The 18,250-nt window shown below is 48.5% G+C and overlaps 1 protein-coding gene across 1 annotated transcript in view; it reads left to right on the forward strand.

Moving 5' to 3' along the window:
* Positions 1-8,856, forward strand: part of LOC119968811 (protein downstream neighbor of son homolog) — a 47,876-nt gene extending 39,020 nt beyond the window's left edge. Inside the window, exon 10 of the mRNA XM_038801625.1 lies at positions 7,829-8,856. Within this exon, the coding sequence (XP_038657553.1) occupies positions 7,829-7,966 (138 nt within the window). The 3' untranslated portion in view covers positions 7,967-8,856. The remainder of the gene's footprint in view (positions 1-7,828) is intronic.
* Positions 8,857-18,250: the final 9,394 nt, after the last annotated feature.

An 18,250-nucleotide genomic window follows, 5' to 3' on the forward strand; every position in this document is an offset into this window, starting at 1 on the left:
GTTACTCCTTCCAAAGTGAACCACCTCACACTTTTCCGCATTAAACTCCATCTGCCACCTCTCAGCCCAGCTCTGCAGCTTATCTATGTCCCTCTGTATCCTATAACATCCTTCAGCACTATCCACAACTCCACCGACCTTCGTGTCATCTGCAAATTTACTAACCCATCCTTCTACACCCTCTTCCAGGTCATTTATAAAAATTACAAACAGCAGTGGCCCCAAAACAGATCCTTGCGGTACACCACTAGTAACTGAACTCCAGGATGAACATTTGCCATCAACCACCACCCTCTGTCTTCTTTCAGCTAGCCAATTACTGATCCAAACCGCTAAATCACCTTCAATTCCATACTTCCTTATTTTCTGCAATAGCCTACCGTGGGGAACCTTATCAAACGCCTTACTGAAATCCATATACACCACATCAACAGCTTTACCCTGATCCACCTGTTTGGTCACCTTCTCAAAAAACTCAATAAGGTTTGTGAGACATGACCTACCCTTCACAAAACCGTGTAACATTTGTGTTCTCAGCTTCACGGTGCCATTTTGAGAAAGTGCAACCACGTCCTGGTTAATATTTATTCCTCAAATGATATAACTGAGAATATATCTAGTGGGGGGGTGGGGGGGGCCACATAGTGTGAACGCAGGAGTGATTGCGTTTTTGAGAGCTGCGGCTCTATTCATCTTTTTATCCGTCTTTTTATCCTAGTGCAGATTTTGTATTTGTTTTTCTTGGTATGCATAGCTTATGTTATGTCCTGAGAAGTATTTGGCCGGTGTGAACTTGAAAGAGCTGAGATAAAATACTTTAAACCTCATTTGTTTGTGGCAGCTGCGGTGGGGCCCCCCTTTCAGTGGTGCAGTTGCTATTGAGTGGGCACCCGCCTTGGCGGTTCTGTGTGCATCGACGGATCATGGCTACCAACACAGATGTTGCTCTGACTGCAAATCCAGGTTCTCAGGGCTCAATTCCAAGAGTTGCGGGGTAATTTTATGGGGGCTGAGGGGTTCTTGTAAGAGAGAGAGTACTGCTCCTGCCTCTGCACTGATTCGGAAGAGAGAGAGGACCAGGGACCAGGAGGAGTACACTGCTGAACCTGGTCCTTGATGCAAGGTGGTGGAAGAAACCCCAAGTAAGTTTGAGAATTGGGCACCATGTTTCAGGGATCTTGATTTGGAGGATGGGCACATCCCATCCGATTCAATGGAGCACAATATATCATCGGCAGGATTCTCTGTCAGAATTGGAAAACACAATCAGGAGGAGAATTGGATCTGACACTGAAATCATGGCGGGTGCCGGTTTCACTCCATTGCCTCAATACGTTCTAGAACACAGTAAACGCCATTGGCATATCATTAATGAGCCTGACCCGGTATTGTTCAGGGCCTCCGTGATTCGCTAACTCCACTGAGGCGAATTCCCGACGGCAAAGTTCACTTGTCCTTTTAAAAATCATGAATCTGATGACTTGGCTAATGAGGGAGGGAGAAAGGAGGTAGGACATGGAGAGGCGTAACCGTGGGCTGCTGGACTGGACACTCGCTGGGGTGGGGGATATGGGGCCGGGGTGGCCCCCATGGGACTGGGATGGTGCCCAGTCACGGACCGCCATTTCTGCGGCCTGTAGGCAGCATCTTGCTGTGCACCCCACTGACCACCTATCTTGGCCTTGGTTCTGCAGTGACACCGGCTGTCTGGGTTCCCTCACACCACCACCCACCCCCAACCAGCATCACACAACCAGACCAAGTGCAACGTCTAGAGTATCACCTACAGGAGGGCGCCGGGCGGTGGCCACGAATTGTACCACTGACAAGGACAGTGCCCTGACGGTACCTCTGGCAGCAGGATCAGATGCCAGAGGCCCCCACAATTCTGGCCAGGGGTGCGAGGGGGGAGGTGGTGGCATGCGGGGGCATAGCCAGCAGTGCAAACCAGGGCCACCATCTAGCCTGGCGGACCTGGTTGGTCGCAGGGGTTCGCACGATGCTCACTTGTCTGCCTTTCGACCCCCCCTACAGACAATGGATATTGGAATTCAACCATCAATGGTGGCCTTCCTCTTAGTTGGAGACACGGGCCTTGGAGGATGCACTGTTGGAGCTGCTCGAGGAAGCTGCAGCAGCGGAGCGAACTGCAGCTGAACAGGAGGCAGCCATTAAGGATGGAAAGCCAGCCGCCCAACAGGCCGATTAGGAGGAGGTGCAAAGGAGGCACCGAATGAGGCCCCTTGTGTACCGGCAGTGCCGGTCATTCAGGGACCTGCCAGTCCAGGCATGCCGTCGAAGACTCCGGCTGAGCAGGGGGACAGTACGACAAATCTGCCAGATCATGGCGAACCTGGCACTACAAGGGAATGGGGGAGGACACCCGCACCCTGTGGCCGTTAAGTTGACGGTAGCCCTGAATGTTTACGCCACGGATTCCTTCCAGGCGCCAAGTGGGGTCTTGTCGGGGATCTCGGAGAGCTCAGTGCACAGCTGCATCTGTGCCATCGGGATACATGTCACCCTGTGAGCTCCTGCAGATGACCAGCTGCTCTAACCAAACAGAAAGGGGTTCCACTCTTTGAATGTGCAGCTGCTATGTGACCATCAGGTGTGTATCATGCACGTCTGCGCGCTATACCCAGGCAATGTGCACGACGCCTTCATCCTGGCATACTCAACGATTCCCGACTTCTTCAAGGAGCACCTCCGGCTGGTAGTGTGACTCTTGGGTGACAGGTTATCTGCTGCAGCCGTGGCTGATGACACCTATCCAGAGGCCACAGACAGACGTGGAGACCCGCTACAATGATTCCCATGCTGAGACCAGGGGAGTGATCAAGCGTTACTTTAGCATCCTGAAGATGCGGTTCAGGTGCCTGGACCGCTCTGGAGGGGCCCCTTGGAGTGCTTTCTTCATGTGTCCGTGATGGAGTATTCATCCTGAGGACTGCCCTGCAACTCAGTTGTTATCCTGGACAGTGCTTCCTATTGATCATGTTGTTAATAGCTTGATATAGTCTTTTTATTTCCTTCCAGGGAAATATGTACGGGTATGATGGCCTGTACCCTTGGTAATCCTGATTTAGCAAGTTCTTATTATGTTGAGGCTGTTGTACCTTTAAAACCTCGATCAGTTTACTTACTCTAAAGTTTTACTTGGGTACTCTTATTTGCAAGATGGTCAAGGGACAAAACAGGTTCACAGTTTAACGCAATTTTATTCACAATTCTATTACTCAAAAAAATATGACTCAGACTCACTGCTAAGCTTTGGGTTTTACCCGCACTTAGTAAAGGAGGCTGGCAGGCTACGATTACTCGATGTTAATGTCTTGCCTGAGTTCGAAACCCAGGGTCCTTTCTTCTTGAGATGGTTGTGCCTGGGGAACTCCCAGGTTATCGTTCAAGATCTGTTCGATGTTCCTTTCTTTTATACTGGGAAGCTTGGATTGAGCCATATTTTCATTTCATGTATACGCACGCCCACCACTCGCCATTGTCCTAGCCTAACCCCAACTGGTTAATGGGAAAGAAAGGATAGTCCTGTTTATCCATGGTGGTTCAATCAAGACCCATTATCTCTGAAACTCCCCTTGTGTGAACAGCCATCAGCTATTGAGAGTCTGATGGCTTCTTTTGTCTGTTCTTCGTCCTGCTGCAAAGTTGATCACTTGTGTCTGGAAGTTTGTTACATAGTCATAGACCTGGAGTGGGTAGTCACAAAGTCCACATAACAAAATAACAGGTTTATGCCTTGACTTGGGAGCTTTTGCAGATGGCCAGTATCGATTTCAGCTAGAGTCTCATGAGACAGTTTCTGTTCCTGGCCTATGTGTATTTTCTCAACCTGTTTTCAGTTCCACAAGGTGAATGTCGAATGTGGGATTTGTGCGCAGTTTGTATCCTAAATGTATTTGGTGTTCTTTTTTTTTTAAATTTTAATAAATTGAGTGCCCAATTAATTTTTTTCTTTTGGTGCCCAATTTTTTTTTTCCAATAAAGGGGCAATTTAGCATGGCCAATCCACCTAACCTGCACATTTTTGGGTTGAGGGGATGAAAGCCAGGCAGACACGGGGAGAATGTGCAAACTCCACACGGAGAGTGACCCAAGGCTGGGATTCAAACCCGGGTCATCAGCGCCATTGTCCCAGTGCTAACCACTGCGCCATGTGCTGCCCCTGTTTGGTCTTATAATGTGTAATAAACCCTTGTAGTGGAGGGAAAGGGGTGTTCTTTGACCAGAACTTGGGGGTTGGGTGTGTTGCTATACCGTGTACTGTTTGGCTCTTGCTTCGGGTCGAGTTTGTCTTTTCTCCGAGATTAGGTCTCTCTTTGGCAGTGTTGGAATTAATTGAGTATCTATTCTGTTTTTTGGAGCACGCCATAGTGGAAATGGTTTCAGTGGTTGACGGGGGATGAGGTCGACACTGTATCCTTTGTACGGCAGAGGCTTTTGTGATATGGTTGGGGGTCCTCTCCCTGGGGGGGGGGGGGGTTTCATCTAGGTGAGCATGGTGTTGACCCTGGATCACCGGCCCTCCCTCGCAGTATGTCCATTTTGTGGGTATCTTGATGGTTCTTCGCCCTCTGGCCTGGCGTCCATTCTTGGCTAAAGCCAGAGTGTTTATCTTTTCCCTCTCACGTAGGTGGAAGTAGTGTCTTGCCCTGGCAGGGCCGGCTCAAGGCACCGGCAACTCGGGCTGTTGCCAGGGGCGCCATGTGCTAGGGGGCGCCAGACTCGGGTCCCGCGCATGCGCAGTTGGGCCGGCGCCAACCAGCGCATGCGCGGTGGCCGCACTCCCCCAGTGTGGCCGCACTCCCCCAGGGCGGGCCCCCCCCCCTCGGTCCGCTCGCCCGCTCGGTCCGCTCCCCCCCCCCCCCCCCGCCTCGGGTCCGTCCCCCCGTCCGCCCCCCCCCCCCCTCGGGTCCGCCCGCCCCGCCCCCCTCGGCCCCGCCCCCCTCTCGCCCCCCTCTCGCTCTCGCCCCGCGGCCCCGCCCCCCCCTCGGCCCCCCCCCCAAGGGCACCGAAGTTATGGATCTGGAATCTGGTAGGTTCGCTCTGGCAGTTCTGGTGTTCATTTTTTTTCTTATTTTTCTATGTAAGACCCTGGCCGGGATTCTCCGAAAATGGGGCTATGTTTCCACGTCTGCCGGAAAACGGGCGCGAATCACTCCAGATTTTTTTCAAAAAGTCCGGAGTGATTCTCCGATTTCAAGAGGGGTAGCAGGGCCCCGGTGTGCGCTGCGCAGCTCCTGGTGCCGATACAGGGTCCTGCACTTCAGGTCGCGGGTCTGTGCATGCGCAACATGGCGGCGCCGCACAGCGGGCCGATGCAAAGGAAGATAGGCCCCCCCTCCTCCGATCGTGCACGCCTGCCTATCGGTACCCCCCAATTGCGAGCCTGGCCGTCGTGGAGGGCCCCCCACCTCCGGAGTCTCCCCCCCCCCCCCCCCCCCACCCACCCCCACTAAGGCAGCCACGAGTCTGAGCTCCCACCAGGTGAAACCATACGGGAAACATGCTGGTGGAACTCAGCGGGAACTCGGCTGGTCAACTGCAGAGAATCGCCGCGGGGGCCTCTTGGCTGGAGAATCGCGTATCGGCGTCGGACCCGATCGTGGGTCTGAGGCCCCATTCTCCGCCGCCCCCCCCGCCCAGCGCGATTTCGTCACAGTGATCAGAGAATCCCGTCCGTGTGTCTGAGAATAAATTGAGCCTGTTGCTGCTGGTCCTCTATTTTGTAGTCATATAATTGATGTCTGCTCTTACCTGGGCCTGGATGGCGATTGGATTGCATTGTGGGGTACAAATGTAATTCCCCCTTAGTGCTGGTGTGCTCGTGAATTTTCCTTTCTGTGATGGGCATGATGTTTTTTTGTGTTGTTGATTATATCCTGCATTGGTGACCTTTTGTTTTGTTTTGCTTTGTTGCGATATTTGTTTTTTTTAAATAAAATTACGAACCCAATAAAAAATATACTTATTTAAAAAATGGTTTATCTGGTCGGTATCTCATTGCTGTTTGGATCTTAAATTGGCTGCTGCATTTTGTACAGCTCTCTCCTCATACCTTTATTTAAGTTTAAAGCACTAATCTCAGACCCACTCTTCTCTCCCTCAAACTGAATACAAAACTCACTCATGGTATGATCACTGTTATGCAGGAGCTCTTTTGCTATGAACTCATTTATGAATCCTGCCTCTGGTAATCTGCAGAATAGCTTGCTCTCTGGTTGGCTCTAAAAAATGCTGCTCTAAGAAACTCCTGCAAGCAGCAATATCAGGTTGAATGGCCTAGTGTCTGAAGCCACCATTTAATAATAAATGCTACAGTAAGGTAGCCACAGTGCTGCTTTTAATCAGAAGAAACGAGCAAGTATAGTGGGGGAAGCAGTAAAAAGCATTAACTGAGCCCTGGATTTAGTAAAAGGGTGCAATTAATGATTTATCACAATGTCTGCCATTCTCTGGGAATGTTTGCTGTTACGATCAAGTGAAGAGATAGAGTGGCTCCCTGCTTTTCCCACTCATGTGACTGTGATTTGGGATTTTTGTGTAAAGGATATAAATACCAGTTCAATGAGTGTTTTGTTTTAATTGTTCAGATGCTATGATTATAAAATAATCAATGACACAGGTCTTCTTGAGGTCAACAAAATAATAAAACACGCTCTGGCTTTCTCTTACATACATAGAAGAAATGGGGCAGGAGGAGGCCTTTTGACCCTTCGAGCCTGCTCCGCCATTCACAATCATGGCTGATCATCCAACTCAATAGCCTAATCCTGCTTTCTCCCCATAGCCTTTGTTCCCATTCTCCCCAAGTACTACATCTAGCCGCCTCTTGAATATATTCAATGTTTTAGCATCGACTACTTCCTGTGGTAATGAATACCACAGACTCACCACTCTTTGTGTGAAGAAATGTCTCCTTATATCTGTCCGAAATGGTTTACCCTGAATCCTCATACTGTGACTGCTGGTTCTGGATACACCCATCATTGGTAACATCTTCCCTGCATCTACCCTGTCTAGTCCCGTTAAAATTTTAGAAGTCTGTATGAGATCCCCCCTCATTCTTCTGAACTCCAGCGGGAACAATCCCAACCTAGTCAATCTCCTCGTATGACAGTCCCGCCATCCCTGCAATCAGTCAGGTAAACCTTCACTGCACTCCCTCGAGAGCAAGAACATCCTCAGAGAAGGAGACCAAAACTGCACACAATAGGTGTGGCCTCACCAAGGTCCTGTATAATTGCAGCAACACATACATAATTGCATACAAAACAGATTATAGAGTGGCAAACGGTAGATTAAGAGTCCAGAGAAATAGTTTCCCTTGCTGATGATGTAAATTAAATATGTTGCCAGCTGATTTGGCTATCCTGGAGACAGTAGTGTTGAGTTGATTTCCTTTAAGAAGTCTCTGTCTGCAGCAAAGGTGTCCCTGCGTGGTCATGGTCAGCAAATAGGATTTGAAAGCTTGCAAGGTAGGTTGGAGAGGATGGATAGAATGTACGGTTATATAAATTGGGCGGCCATTTTTGGCTGCAAGCTCAAGTCACCTTTAGTTTCTGATTTTAAAAAGTTCAATTCCGGTTTCCAACTGGTAGATTAAAAATAATTATTTGCCAAGTGTTTTTTTTTCCTGATAATGCATACAGTGAATGTTGTGTCTTACACTACAATGTGTTCAGTTGATTCACAAATGGCATACACCTGCTAACGGTGCTTTCATACCAGGCAGTATTTCCAATTCTTTGCTATTCATGTGCTGTAATCAAACTGTTAAGGATGTTCTGATCTCTCTTCATTTTAACAGGACCTACCTTCAGACGAGCTGTCTAATAGTGGTCTACACCCTGAAACCTTGAATCAACTGATGCAGCAGCCAACCTTTGGAAAATCCTCTATGAAGCATCTAGAAATGAATGACTATAAATATAGCTGGAAATTATGAACTCTCCCATCAATTTTAGTGGTAGCTGGATTTCTTTAAAAATAAAATTGTACTGTCACGAGACGCTTTTATCTTGGAAGTTGAGCACCATACAGGTGTGAAGCTTGAGAAAACTACAGATGAATTTTATCTATGAAAGTTGACTAAAGTAATGAGGGACCAACAAACCTGGTGTATTGAGTGACCACATCCATGCTGTATTATTAATGTAGTATTGCACATTTGTATGAGCTATATTACCTGGAGTATAATGCATACAACAAAGCATTTAAAATTTTTAACGTGGAAATTGAATGTTGGGGTTGTCATGGGCTCTGCTTTTGAAAAGTTATCTTTGATTTTCATTGTAAAGGCACCTAGTGAGATTTCCCATGGTTCTTTACAGATTAGTCCTTCTGTCAAATCCTACTCCAGCAGACCCAGAGCTGTGTTTTCTCTGGAAATGGTATGGCATTACTCGGTAGGATGATGTACTCTGGCTTTATAAGCGACAGGTTGTATGACAAAAATGGGATTTTATTTGTTGTTTGTTTTAAATAGAGTAAATCTGTATTGTCAATATCAGAGAACTTTTGTCCAGAATCCCAATCCTTGTTTTATCTTTTGTTAGGTTAGACAACTAACCGAAATAAAGGACCTTTTAAGTTCTTGATATTAAATGTTCAGCTGTTTAATCTCCGAACTTGATCGATTTCGCATGTGTAATCTAAATGTAAATTTGTTTCATACCCATGTATAGATTCACAACCGCAGCAAGTCATACAGGTCAAGCAACCATGCTGCTACCCCCGGTGGCGGTGCCGACTGCCACTCCAGCAAAATTGTCGCCGTGCAATCAGAGAGGCGAAGGCCAAGACATCGGCCTTCCTCCTCTCCATGAGCTCCGGAGCTTCCCCAAATATCACCACCAAACGGTCTGTGTCCACTCCCCCCTCCACTATCCTGGCTAAGACCGCGAACACTCCCTCCCACAATCTTCCCAATTTTTCACAACCCCAAAACATGTGTGCATGATTCGCTGGCCCCCACCCACACCTCTCGCACTCATCTACTACCCTCTGAAAGAACCCACTCATTCTCACCCGAGTCATATGCACTCTTTGCATCACCTTAAACTGTATCAGGCTCATCCTTGCACAAGAGGAGGTCCCGTTTAACCTTCGCAGTGCCTCACTCCATACCCCCCCAAATAATCTCCATTCCCAACTTCGCTTCCCATTTCTCCTTGATCTTCACCACCCGCTCGCCCTGCGCCCCCAACTACTTTTATATATCCCCAATTATTACTTCCACATCCGGAAGCAGCAGTCGCTCCAGCAGGGTGTATCTAGGGAACCCCTTCCAGACCTTTTGTGCAAAGTCCCTAACCTATAGATACCTGAACTCACTCCCCTTCAGCAGCTCTACCCTCTCCCTTAACTCTTCCAGACTGGCAAATCCTTCCTCCAAATACAAATCCCTCACCTTGACAAGCCCCACTTCCCTCCACCTCCTGTATACACTATCAATCCCCCCCCTACCGGCTCAAACCTATGATTCTCGCACAGCGGCATTAGCATCAACACCCTTTCCACCCTAAAATGCCTCCGCAACTGATTCCATATCATCACTGTGGACTGCACCAATGGGCTCCCTGAATACCTACTCGGAGCCATTGGCAATGCTGCCGTCACCATAGCCCTCAAACTAAACCCCTTACAAGATTCCTCGTCCATCCTAACCCACTCTACCCCTTCTCCTTCCCACCACCGCCTCACCTTGTCCACATTCACTGCCCAATAATAATGAAGCAAGTTTGGCAATGCCAAACCCCCCCCCCCCATGCTGCCTCTGACTCTGTAGCAGGGTCCTCCCCACCCTTGGCACCTTCCCCGCCCATACGAAGTCAGAGATGACTGTCCACTTTTCGAAAAAAGGCCTTTGGTATAAAGATCGGATTGTCTGGCATTTTGCTTATACCCTGTAACATATTTTATCCAAGTCCAAAGATGTGCAGGTTAGATGGATTGGACATGCTAAATTGCCCCTTTGAGTTATGGGGATAGGGTGGAGGCGTGGGTTTAAGTAAGGTGCTCTTTCCAAGGGCCGGTGCAGACTTGCTGGGCCGAATGGCCTTCTGCACTAATATTCTATAAATCTGAGTGGTTTTAGCCTGTGATAGAAAATCTGGTGTTTGCAGCTGTCTGAGATGGCAGGAGAATGTGGACAGCGTACTTTCTAGTCAGCACTTTACTGTTAAATATTTGACCTATTTACCAAATCATGACACAAGATAAAGATGTTTGTGGAAAACTGCAGTCTACTTGTGGAATAAAAATCTAAAAATGCTGGAAAAACATCTGAAGAAGAGTCATGGACTCAAACTGTGAACTCTGTTTCTCGCCACAGATGCTGCAGACCTGATTTTCTCCAGCGTTTTCTGTTTTTATTTCAGATTTCCTGCATCCACAGTATTTTGCTTGTATTTTAATCTGCAATGAAGTTGATTATCAAGCAATTTACATAAAAGAAAATGTCTGAAAGGTGATCGCAAATCTTAGAAATATGGTAGAGATAAATATTAGTAACTATTTAGTTTTAAATTAATTTGATTTGCCCACAACCAACTGAATACAAACATTTTGTGAAGTGGCACTAACTCTGTAAGTGCCAAATATGTTTTAATTAAGAGTCAGGTTTTTACAGAATTTATAGATTTGTTAAATGCACTATTTTGTGGCACTGCCTTTCTAAATGTTTAAGTACCTGATTGTTTATAAAGTATTATATTTACTAAATTTATGTCCTAGTTTTTTTTTAAACTGTACAAGTTCTCAAACTTATTTTTGTCCGTCATGCAAGTGTGTGTGCTACTTATTTCCAGTCTGGTTGAACTGATGCTTTGAAATTTTGCCAAACAAAAATCAAATTCAGAGTCCCATTGGTTGACAAGTGAACAATCTGCTGACCCAAAGGTTGGACATTGCTGAAGAGTTATGCTTTCTGCCCCCTCGGGTCTTTACCAGAGCTGCAGTGAGTCAACAGCAGTACTGTATTATGCATCCAAATGTAACTATTTTAGTCACATCTTCAAAATTAGATTTCTTGCCGTATGTTAGATTGTGCATTATGAGTGAAGATTAATCTAGTGGCCAGTGATACCCACATCCATGTAAAAGTCTTTCATAGGTAGTAATTTCATGAATCTAGTTCCAGTGGGCCAAAGTCCTGTCATTTGTTTGGTTTTTGCCATGCAAGTACTTTGATGAAACATATCATAGCAGTCAGCACAGACTGCTGATTTCAGGATCAATTGTTAGAGTGCAGGACGAGGCTATTTGGCCCATCATTCTGCACCAGCTCTTTGAGCATTATGACTTAGTGCCATTCTCTTGCCCTTTCCCTGTAATTCTGCACACTGTTTCTAATAAAATCATCTAAGACCCTTTTAAATGCCTCAATTGAACCTGCCTCCATCAGACTGCCAAGCAGTGCATTCCAGACCTGAACCAAATGCTGTGTGAAAATTGTTTTTCTCATTGCATTTGCTTCTTTTGCAAATCACTTTGAATCTGTGCCCTGTTTGTTCTCAATCCTTTTATGAGTGCGAAGTTTCCTCCCTAACTACTTTATCCAGCCCCTCATGATTTTGAACTGTTGCTTGTTATGCTTTCCCTTAATTTGCTCTGTTTTAATTACCTTTGCTCAAGAGTCGCCAGGTATCTTTCTGATACCACCACAAGGTTCAAACCAAATACTGATCAGTGACTCGATACATCAGTTAGTAAGTTTGAAATCAATGCACATTTATTTACAGACACAGTCAATTATTACTCATGCAGAAACTCTACTCGCTAAACTACAACTACTGCTAAAGGCCTATACTTAGCCTTGAGTGCCCACTCAGTCAGAGGAACAATGGCCGTTGTACAGTTCTGATACTGCTGGCTTCGAACTGGTATGGAATAGTAGATAGGAGTGCCTATCTCGTAGCGTGCGTTGACCTTAAGACTTACTTGACTGGTGCTTGGCGGGTCGCTGAGAGCCAAAGGCCAAGGTGAAGATGGAGAGGAGTAAGAGCGAACTGACCTTGGGAACTCTTGTTTTATAGCCCCCAGGGTTTCGCGCCCTTCTGGGCGGACCCTGAACTTGGTCCCAATCGTTTGATTCGATTCTCTCCAATAACTGGATCATTCCCTGATCATTGGGCGGGCTCTATGTAACCGTTGGCCTGCCTTTGTTTTAGCCTCCACTGGCGTCGGGGAGTCTGTCCTGGTACCGATTGTTTCAATGTTTCTTTTTGTCCCCGGAGATAGCGCATTACTATGCTAATGGCTTGTAGTTTCAGTTCTGTCTGGGTTCTGCAAGTTCCAATCCACAGGAAACCTTGCACCTGCTTGTTTTTCTAGTGCTGTCCATTTTTTCCTGCACTCTGCGAGTATCCATTTTGGAATCGGGACGTGACCACCCCAGGTGGCTACAGAACACATCTATCAAATCTCTCCAAGGAGAACAGTCCCAACCTCGCTAATCTCTCTTCATAATAGAGGTTCTCATCCCTGTAACCATTCTTCTGCACTCACACCAATACAGTCATATCTTTCCTTTTTTTAATAAATGTTTTTATTGGTTTTCACATTTTTATGTTACATATTTGAGTTAGAATGTTAAATTACAAGTGTCGTACGTGCGTATATCTTACAAAAACAATCAAGGCGAAGTTAGAATTAGAAAAGAGATCGACCAAAGAGCAAGAAAAAAAACAAAGCACAAAACAAACAATTACATATTACACAGTAGCACAGTGGGTAGCACTGTTGCTTCACAGATCCAAGATTCCAGGTATGATTCCCGCTTGGGTCACTGTGCAGAGTCTGCACATTCTCGTGTCTGTGTGGGTTTCCTCTGGGTGCTCCGGTTTCCTCTCAAGTCCCAAAAAACGTGCTGTTCGGTGAATTGGACATTCTGAATTCTCCCTCTGTGTACCTGAACAGATGCCGGAATGTGGTGACGAGGGGATTTTCACAGTAACTTCATTGCAGTGTTAATGTAAGCCTACTTGTGACACTAATAAAGATTATTATTATTACATTTGCCCCCTTCAGTGGCTATGGGCCCCATTTGGCTGGTATGCCTCAGTTGCCCTGCCCAATGTTGGCCTTGGTGTGTGTTTTCCCATGTATTGCTGGTCTCCTGTTTGCCCTTGGGTCTCTTCCCTGCGGCTTTGCCCCTTGTGTTCCCTGTCTGACGTATTTGATTTTCTCCAGTCGGAGCTATTGCGACAGATCGGACGGCCAACATGCCGATTTGGGTGGTGTGGCTGATCACCAGCCGAGCAAGATTCTTTGCGTGATTAGGGAGAGTAAGGCGTAGCTCCCCTCCCCATGAAGAGTTCTGGCTGGTCTGATACACTGAAGACTGCCATTTTCAGGCTTGGCTCTACCTTCACCCCCATGACCTCAGACATTGCCTCAAAGAAGACTGTCCAGAATCCAACGAGTCTGGGGCATTCCCAGAACATGTGGCCGTGGGGGAGCATGCCTCCTCTAACAGTTGCCCAGGCCGTTCCCCTTCTCTGAGGCGCCTGCATCCAACAGCTCTATCAATGACTGTCCTGTCATCCATGGGTATGTTGTAATTTCTTTACAGGAGATGTTTTTAATTTGTATGTGTCGTAATTCATTCCCTTTGGGCTGTTGGAACCTCTCCGTCAGGTTATCTAGCATCTCTAGTCTACCATCCATGTAAAAGTCCTGAATTGTCAACGTCCCCGTACCCCCCCAGCCCCGTCCTGTCTCTACCTTTTAAAAGTGGCGTCCATTGTCGCTGGCGCAAACCTGTGATTGTTGCAGATGGGGGGGCCATGGTGGACATTTCGGTCAGTGTTGCTTTAGCTGTTTCCATGTCTGGACTGTGGCCGTTACCACTGGGCTTGTAGAGTGCATGGCTGGCGGGGATAGGAGTGTTGCTGTGGCAAGGACTCGGAGCGATGTCCCTATGCAGGAGTTCTCCATCCTTACCCTTTCTGTTTCCGGCTCCCTTACCCTGCATTCAGTCGGGTCTTTGGCTTTCTTGGGTATCAGCGAGATTGAGGCTTGTGCTAGTGTTGGTGCCAGAGTGCCCCTTGGTAGTGAGTCTGTGAACATCTCCCACAAAAATGCCTTCCTAGTGGAGAGCAGGGCCAGTGCTGCAAATCTTTTGTAGAAGTCTGTCAGGAACCCATTTGGTCCCAGCGCCTCTCACGCCTGCATGGCGTTAATGCTCTCCATGGCTGCTGCCAGTTCTGATGGTGCTTCCAGCACCTATTTTCTATCCTCCCCATGACTTGTATGTCCAGTCTATCGAGGAATTACTTCATCCTCTGGTCCCCTTAGGGGGTCTGGGAAATATACAGCCCTTGGTAGAAGGCCTCAAATGCTTTGTTGACCTTTTCTGGCTCCGTTACTAGTCTGCCGTTGTCCATAATCTCTGCTATTTCCCACATGGCTGCCTGCTTTCCCAGCTGGTGAGCTATCAGACGGTTGGTTTTGTCTCCATGTTCGTAAAAGCTCCCCAGTGTCTGGCGGAGTTGGTGAACTGCCTTCCTAGTGGAGAGCAGGTCAAAGTCCATTTGTAGCATTTTCCTCTCCGCCAGAAGCTCTACAGTCAGTATTGCTGGTCTACTTCAATATGGAGTCGACCAGTTGCTGTCTCGCCACCCTCACCTGCCTCTGCATGCTTTATAAGTAAGAAGTCTTACAACACCAGGTTGAAGTCCAATAGGTTTGTTTTGAATCCTAGCTTTCGGAGCACTGCTCCTTCCTGAGGTAAGGAGCAGTGGTCCGAAAGCTAGTGATTCGAAACAGACCTGTTGGACTTTAACCTGGTGTAAGACTTCTTACTGTGCTCACCCCAGTCCAACGCCGGCATCTCCACGTCATGCTTTATAAGTGAGTATACGCAAGTACACCTTGTGTAGCTGGGAGAAGAACTCCTCTCCTGGATGTGTGTACCTCTACGGGTCCACTGCCCCCATCTGCTCCATAAACACGCTCAGTTCTTCACTGACTGTAAAGTCACCCTGCTTCCCATGATTAGTCGGTGCATGTCCATGTCAGAGATTTCCACCATTATTATAAACTCCGTGTCGTCCCAGTTCACAGGGCAGGAAACGCTGCAAGCGGCCTCTGCTCTAATGGGGTTCCTGCCTTCTGTTCCCTCCAGCAGGCCTACTATCCTCAGATACCCGCGATGCAATCATGTGCCTTGTCTTGTGTCTTGCAGGAGCTGCTGGGGATGGGGTAGGTCGTCTGCTGTTCCCTGACCCCAGCCAGAACCCCGAGATCGACCACCAACGAGGACGACACTGACACGGATGGGAGCCATCGGGCCGCAACCTGAGACACCCCGGAGCTCGAGTCCGGGGTTGACACTGACTTCCTGACACAGCTGTCTCCAACATCCCCCACCATCCCAGATGCACTCACCTCAGCTGGGCAATTTAGGGAAGAGGTTCCAAGGGTACTCTGGTGCACACCACACAAATGCTCCGGTAGAGCAAGTTGAGGTAGGAACTCCCAAGGGGGCTGATGGTCGGAGGGCGGGCCGGCTCCAGGGACTAGCCTCCAGGTTTCTGGCTTCTGGAATGGACAGTCCCATCGATCGTGGAGATACAGTCGCAGAGCCATGGACTACATGAAGGATTGTCAGTGAACACCCAGCACCTACGTGTGCAGTTGAGTCCAACCGCATACAGGAGCAGGATGTGGTACCATCTGTGCAGATGATGCTTACGGCCATGACAGGCAGCCATGTGCCAGAGCGACCTGGACATTGCAGCAATGCTCCTGAGCGTGGCCTAGTCACAGCGGCCATGGCTGAGTGCATCGGTGGCATTTTCCAGGCGCTGGCCGATATGGCACAGTCGCAGCATGATGTGGTGCAGTATTAGGCGGAGGTGGTCCACTCTCTGTGCTCCATGGCCGCAAGCATGCAGACTGTGGTCGAGGTGGCAGCAGGCCTCCAGGACTGGTGGCGCTAGCTGGCAGGAGAGTCTCAGGGGTTAGTTCCGCTCCCCCTCCCGTCCCATAGAGTAGCCCAGTGTCCACCGGGCACCCTGGGGGAGGAGGTGGTGATGGGGCTCATGCCAGTGACTTCCAGAGGGGAGGTGCCAGATAATTGCAGCAGTACAAACTCTCTCTCCCCCCCCCCCCCCCCCCCCCCCAACGGTCCCTGGCGCATCACATTGACCCAGGGACCCACGGTTCAGCAGAGCTCACTGTTCTGGTGTTCCACGCACCCCACCCCCCGACCCCCACCAGGGAATCGATGGAACCATGCGATGGAATGACCAGCTCGCATGGCAAGGGCTATCGTGGGCGGGAGCCAGATGTTGTCAAATCAATTGGAGCACCGGAGCCCAGCCTACAAAGGATTGTCATGATTCTCTATCCTATGGGTCAGACCAGCTGTTACTGCCAACCCAGGGCCAGGATGAAGGTGTCGTGCACACTGCCCGGGTATCGGGTGCATATGCATAGCTGATGGTTACACACCAGCTGCACGTTCATCGAGTGGAACCTTTTCAGTTTGTGAAGATCGATCTGTCATCTCTAGGCGCTCGTAGGGCGACATCAATCACCCCTGGACCTAGGACATCTCGTTGATGGCAGCGAACCCCACTGCCCGGGCATCTTGATGGGGTCGGTACATATTGAAATGGATCTATTGTGCTGACTGGGCGTATAGGGCCTCCGTGACAGTGCAGCTGCTCCAAGCTCAGTGAAATCCCTGACAGATCCCCACTCAGCCCCTAGAAGGACCCCATGGCGCAGATGTTCAGTGCGACCATCACCTTGACAGCCACATGGAGTAGGTGTTTCTCCCCCACCACCCCCCCGCCCGCCCCTCCACCCCAATTCCTCCAGGGTGCCAGGTGCATCGTGATTTAGCAGCCGTGTCGCACTGTTTTCGACAGCATGTCCGGTCCAGCATATCCTCGAATGATAGGCACTACTCCTCCCCTGCGGCCTGTTGGGTGGCCGGCTCGCCATCCTCACCGGCTGCCTCCTGTTCCTCTGGGGCAGTCTCCACTGCTGCAGTGTCCTCCTCCTCGAGCAGCTCCAGCTCGTACAGCCGCCGTGCATGCTGTGTACCCCCGTGCCTTGGAGCAGTGGCAATGGTGGTCCGTATCTGGGCACCGCCCCCACGGACTGTCACCCGCCCGCTCCACCCCAGCCAACCAGGCCAGTGTCAGGACCGGCAGCCCATGGTTGTGCCTCTGCACGTCCTACCTTCTCTCTCTTCCCTCATCAGCAACGGCGTGGGTTTCCCAATTTTTAAAAGCACAAGTGAACTTAGCAGTCGGGAATTCTCCCCAGTGGAGGTGGAGCACAGTGGAGGCCCTGAAGAATACCGGGTCAGGCCTATTAATGACATGCAAACGGCGGTTACTGTACATGCGGAGTGGAACATATTGACGCTGCTGTTGAGGCAACGAAGAATTGTGATTTGGCGCACGCCATAATTTTGGGGTCAAAACCAATTCTCCGCCCAATCACCTTTCCCAATTTTGGCATTGGCCAACAAGAGAATTCCACCCCATATTTTCCCTTAAGTGTGATTCCCAGAACTATGCACAATACTCCAGCTGAGGTATTCTAGTAAGTACTTCTTTTGATAAACTCATTTGATCTTGAACATTCAGATACCACAGTATTTGCATGTCTTTGATTCTACCTTGGCAGGAACAAACTCACTCTAGGAATAGGGATAATTTTTCATGAGGAACTATCATCCATTGTAAGTTGACAGAAAAGCCAAAGAAACTACAAAGTAAAGTAGAAATCTGGAATTCCTGTCACCAAAACTGAGGCTAAGTCAAATTAAAATTTCAAAATCAAGATTGAAAGAGTTTTGTCTGGTGAGAATCACGGAACCAAGGCAGATAAATGGAGTTAAAATACAGAGCTGAATGGCCTTCTCATGATCCAATGTTTAAGAAAATAGTGTAAATAAGACGAGTAGGAGAACCCATGTGTTCTTGGCCCAACCTTGCTTCCATCGTAAGGTCAGAAGTGGGGGTGTTCACTGATGAATGCACTATTTGAGACTCCTGAGAAAATGTTGATGTTTCCAAATGCAGCAAGACCTGGACAAGTGCCAGGCAATAACCATCTACAACAAGAGCAGATCTAACCATTGCCCCATGACATTCAATGGCATTACCATTACTGAATCCCCGACTATCAACATCCTGGGGTTAACACTGACCAGACACCCAACTGGGCTAGCCATATAAAAATTTTGGCTACAAGAGCAGGTTAG

The sequence above is a fragment of the Scyliorhinus canicula genome, chromosome 7 (assembly GCF_902713615.1).
Source record: "Scyliorhinus canicula chromosome 7, sScyCan1.1, whole genome shotgun sequence".
In the NCBI taxonomy this organism is placed as follows: Eukaryota; Metazoa; Chordata; class Chondrichthyes; order Carcharhiniformes; family Scyliorhinidae; genus Scyliorhinus; species Scyliorhinus canicula.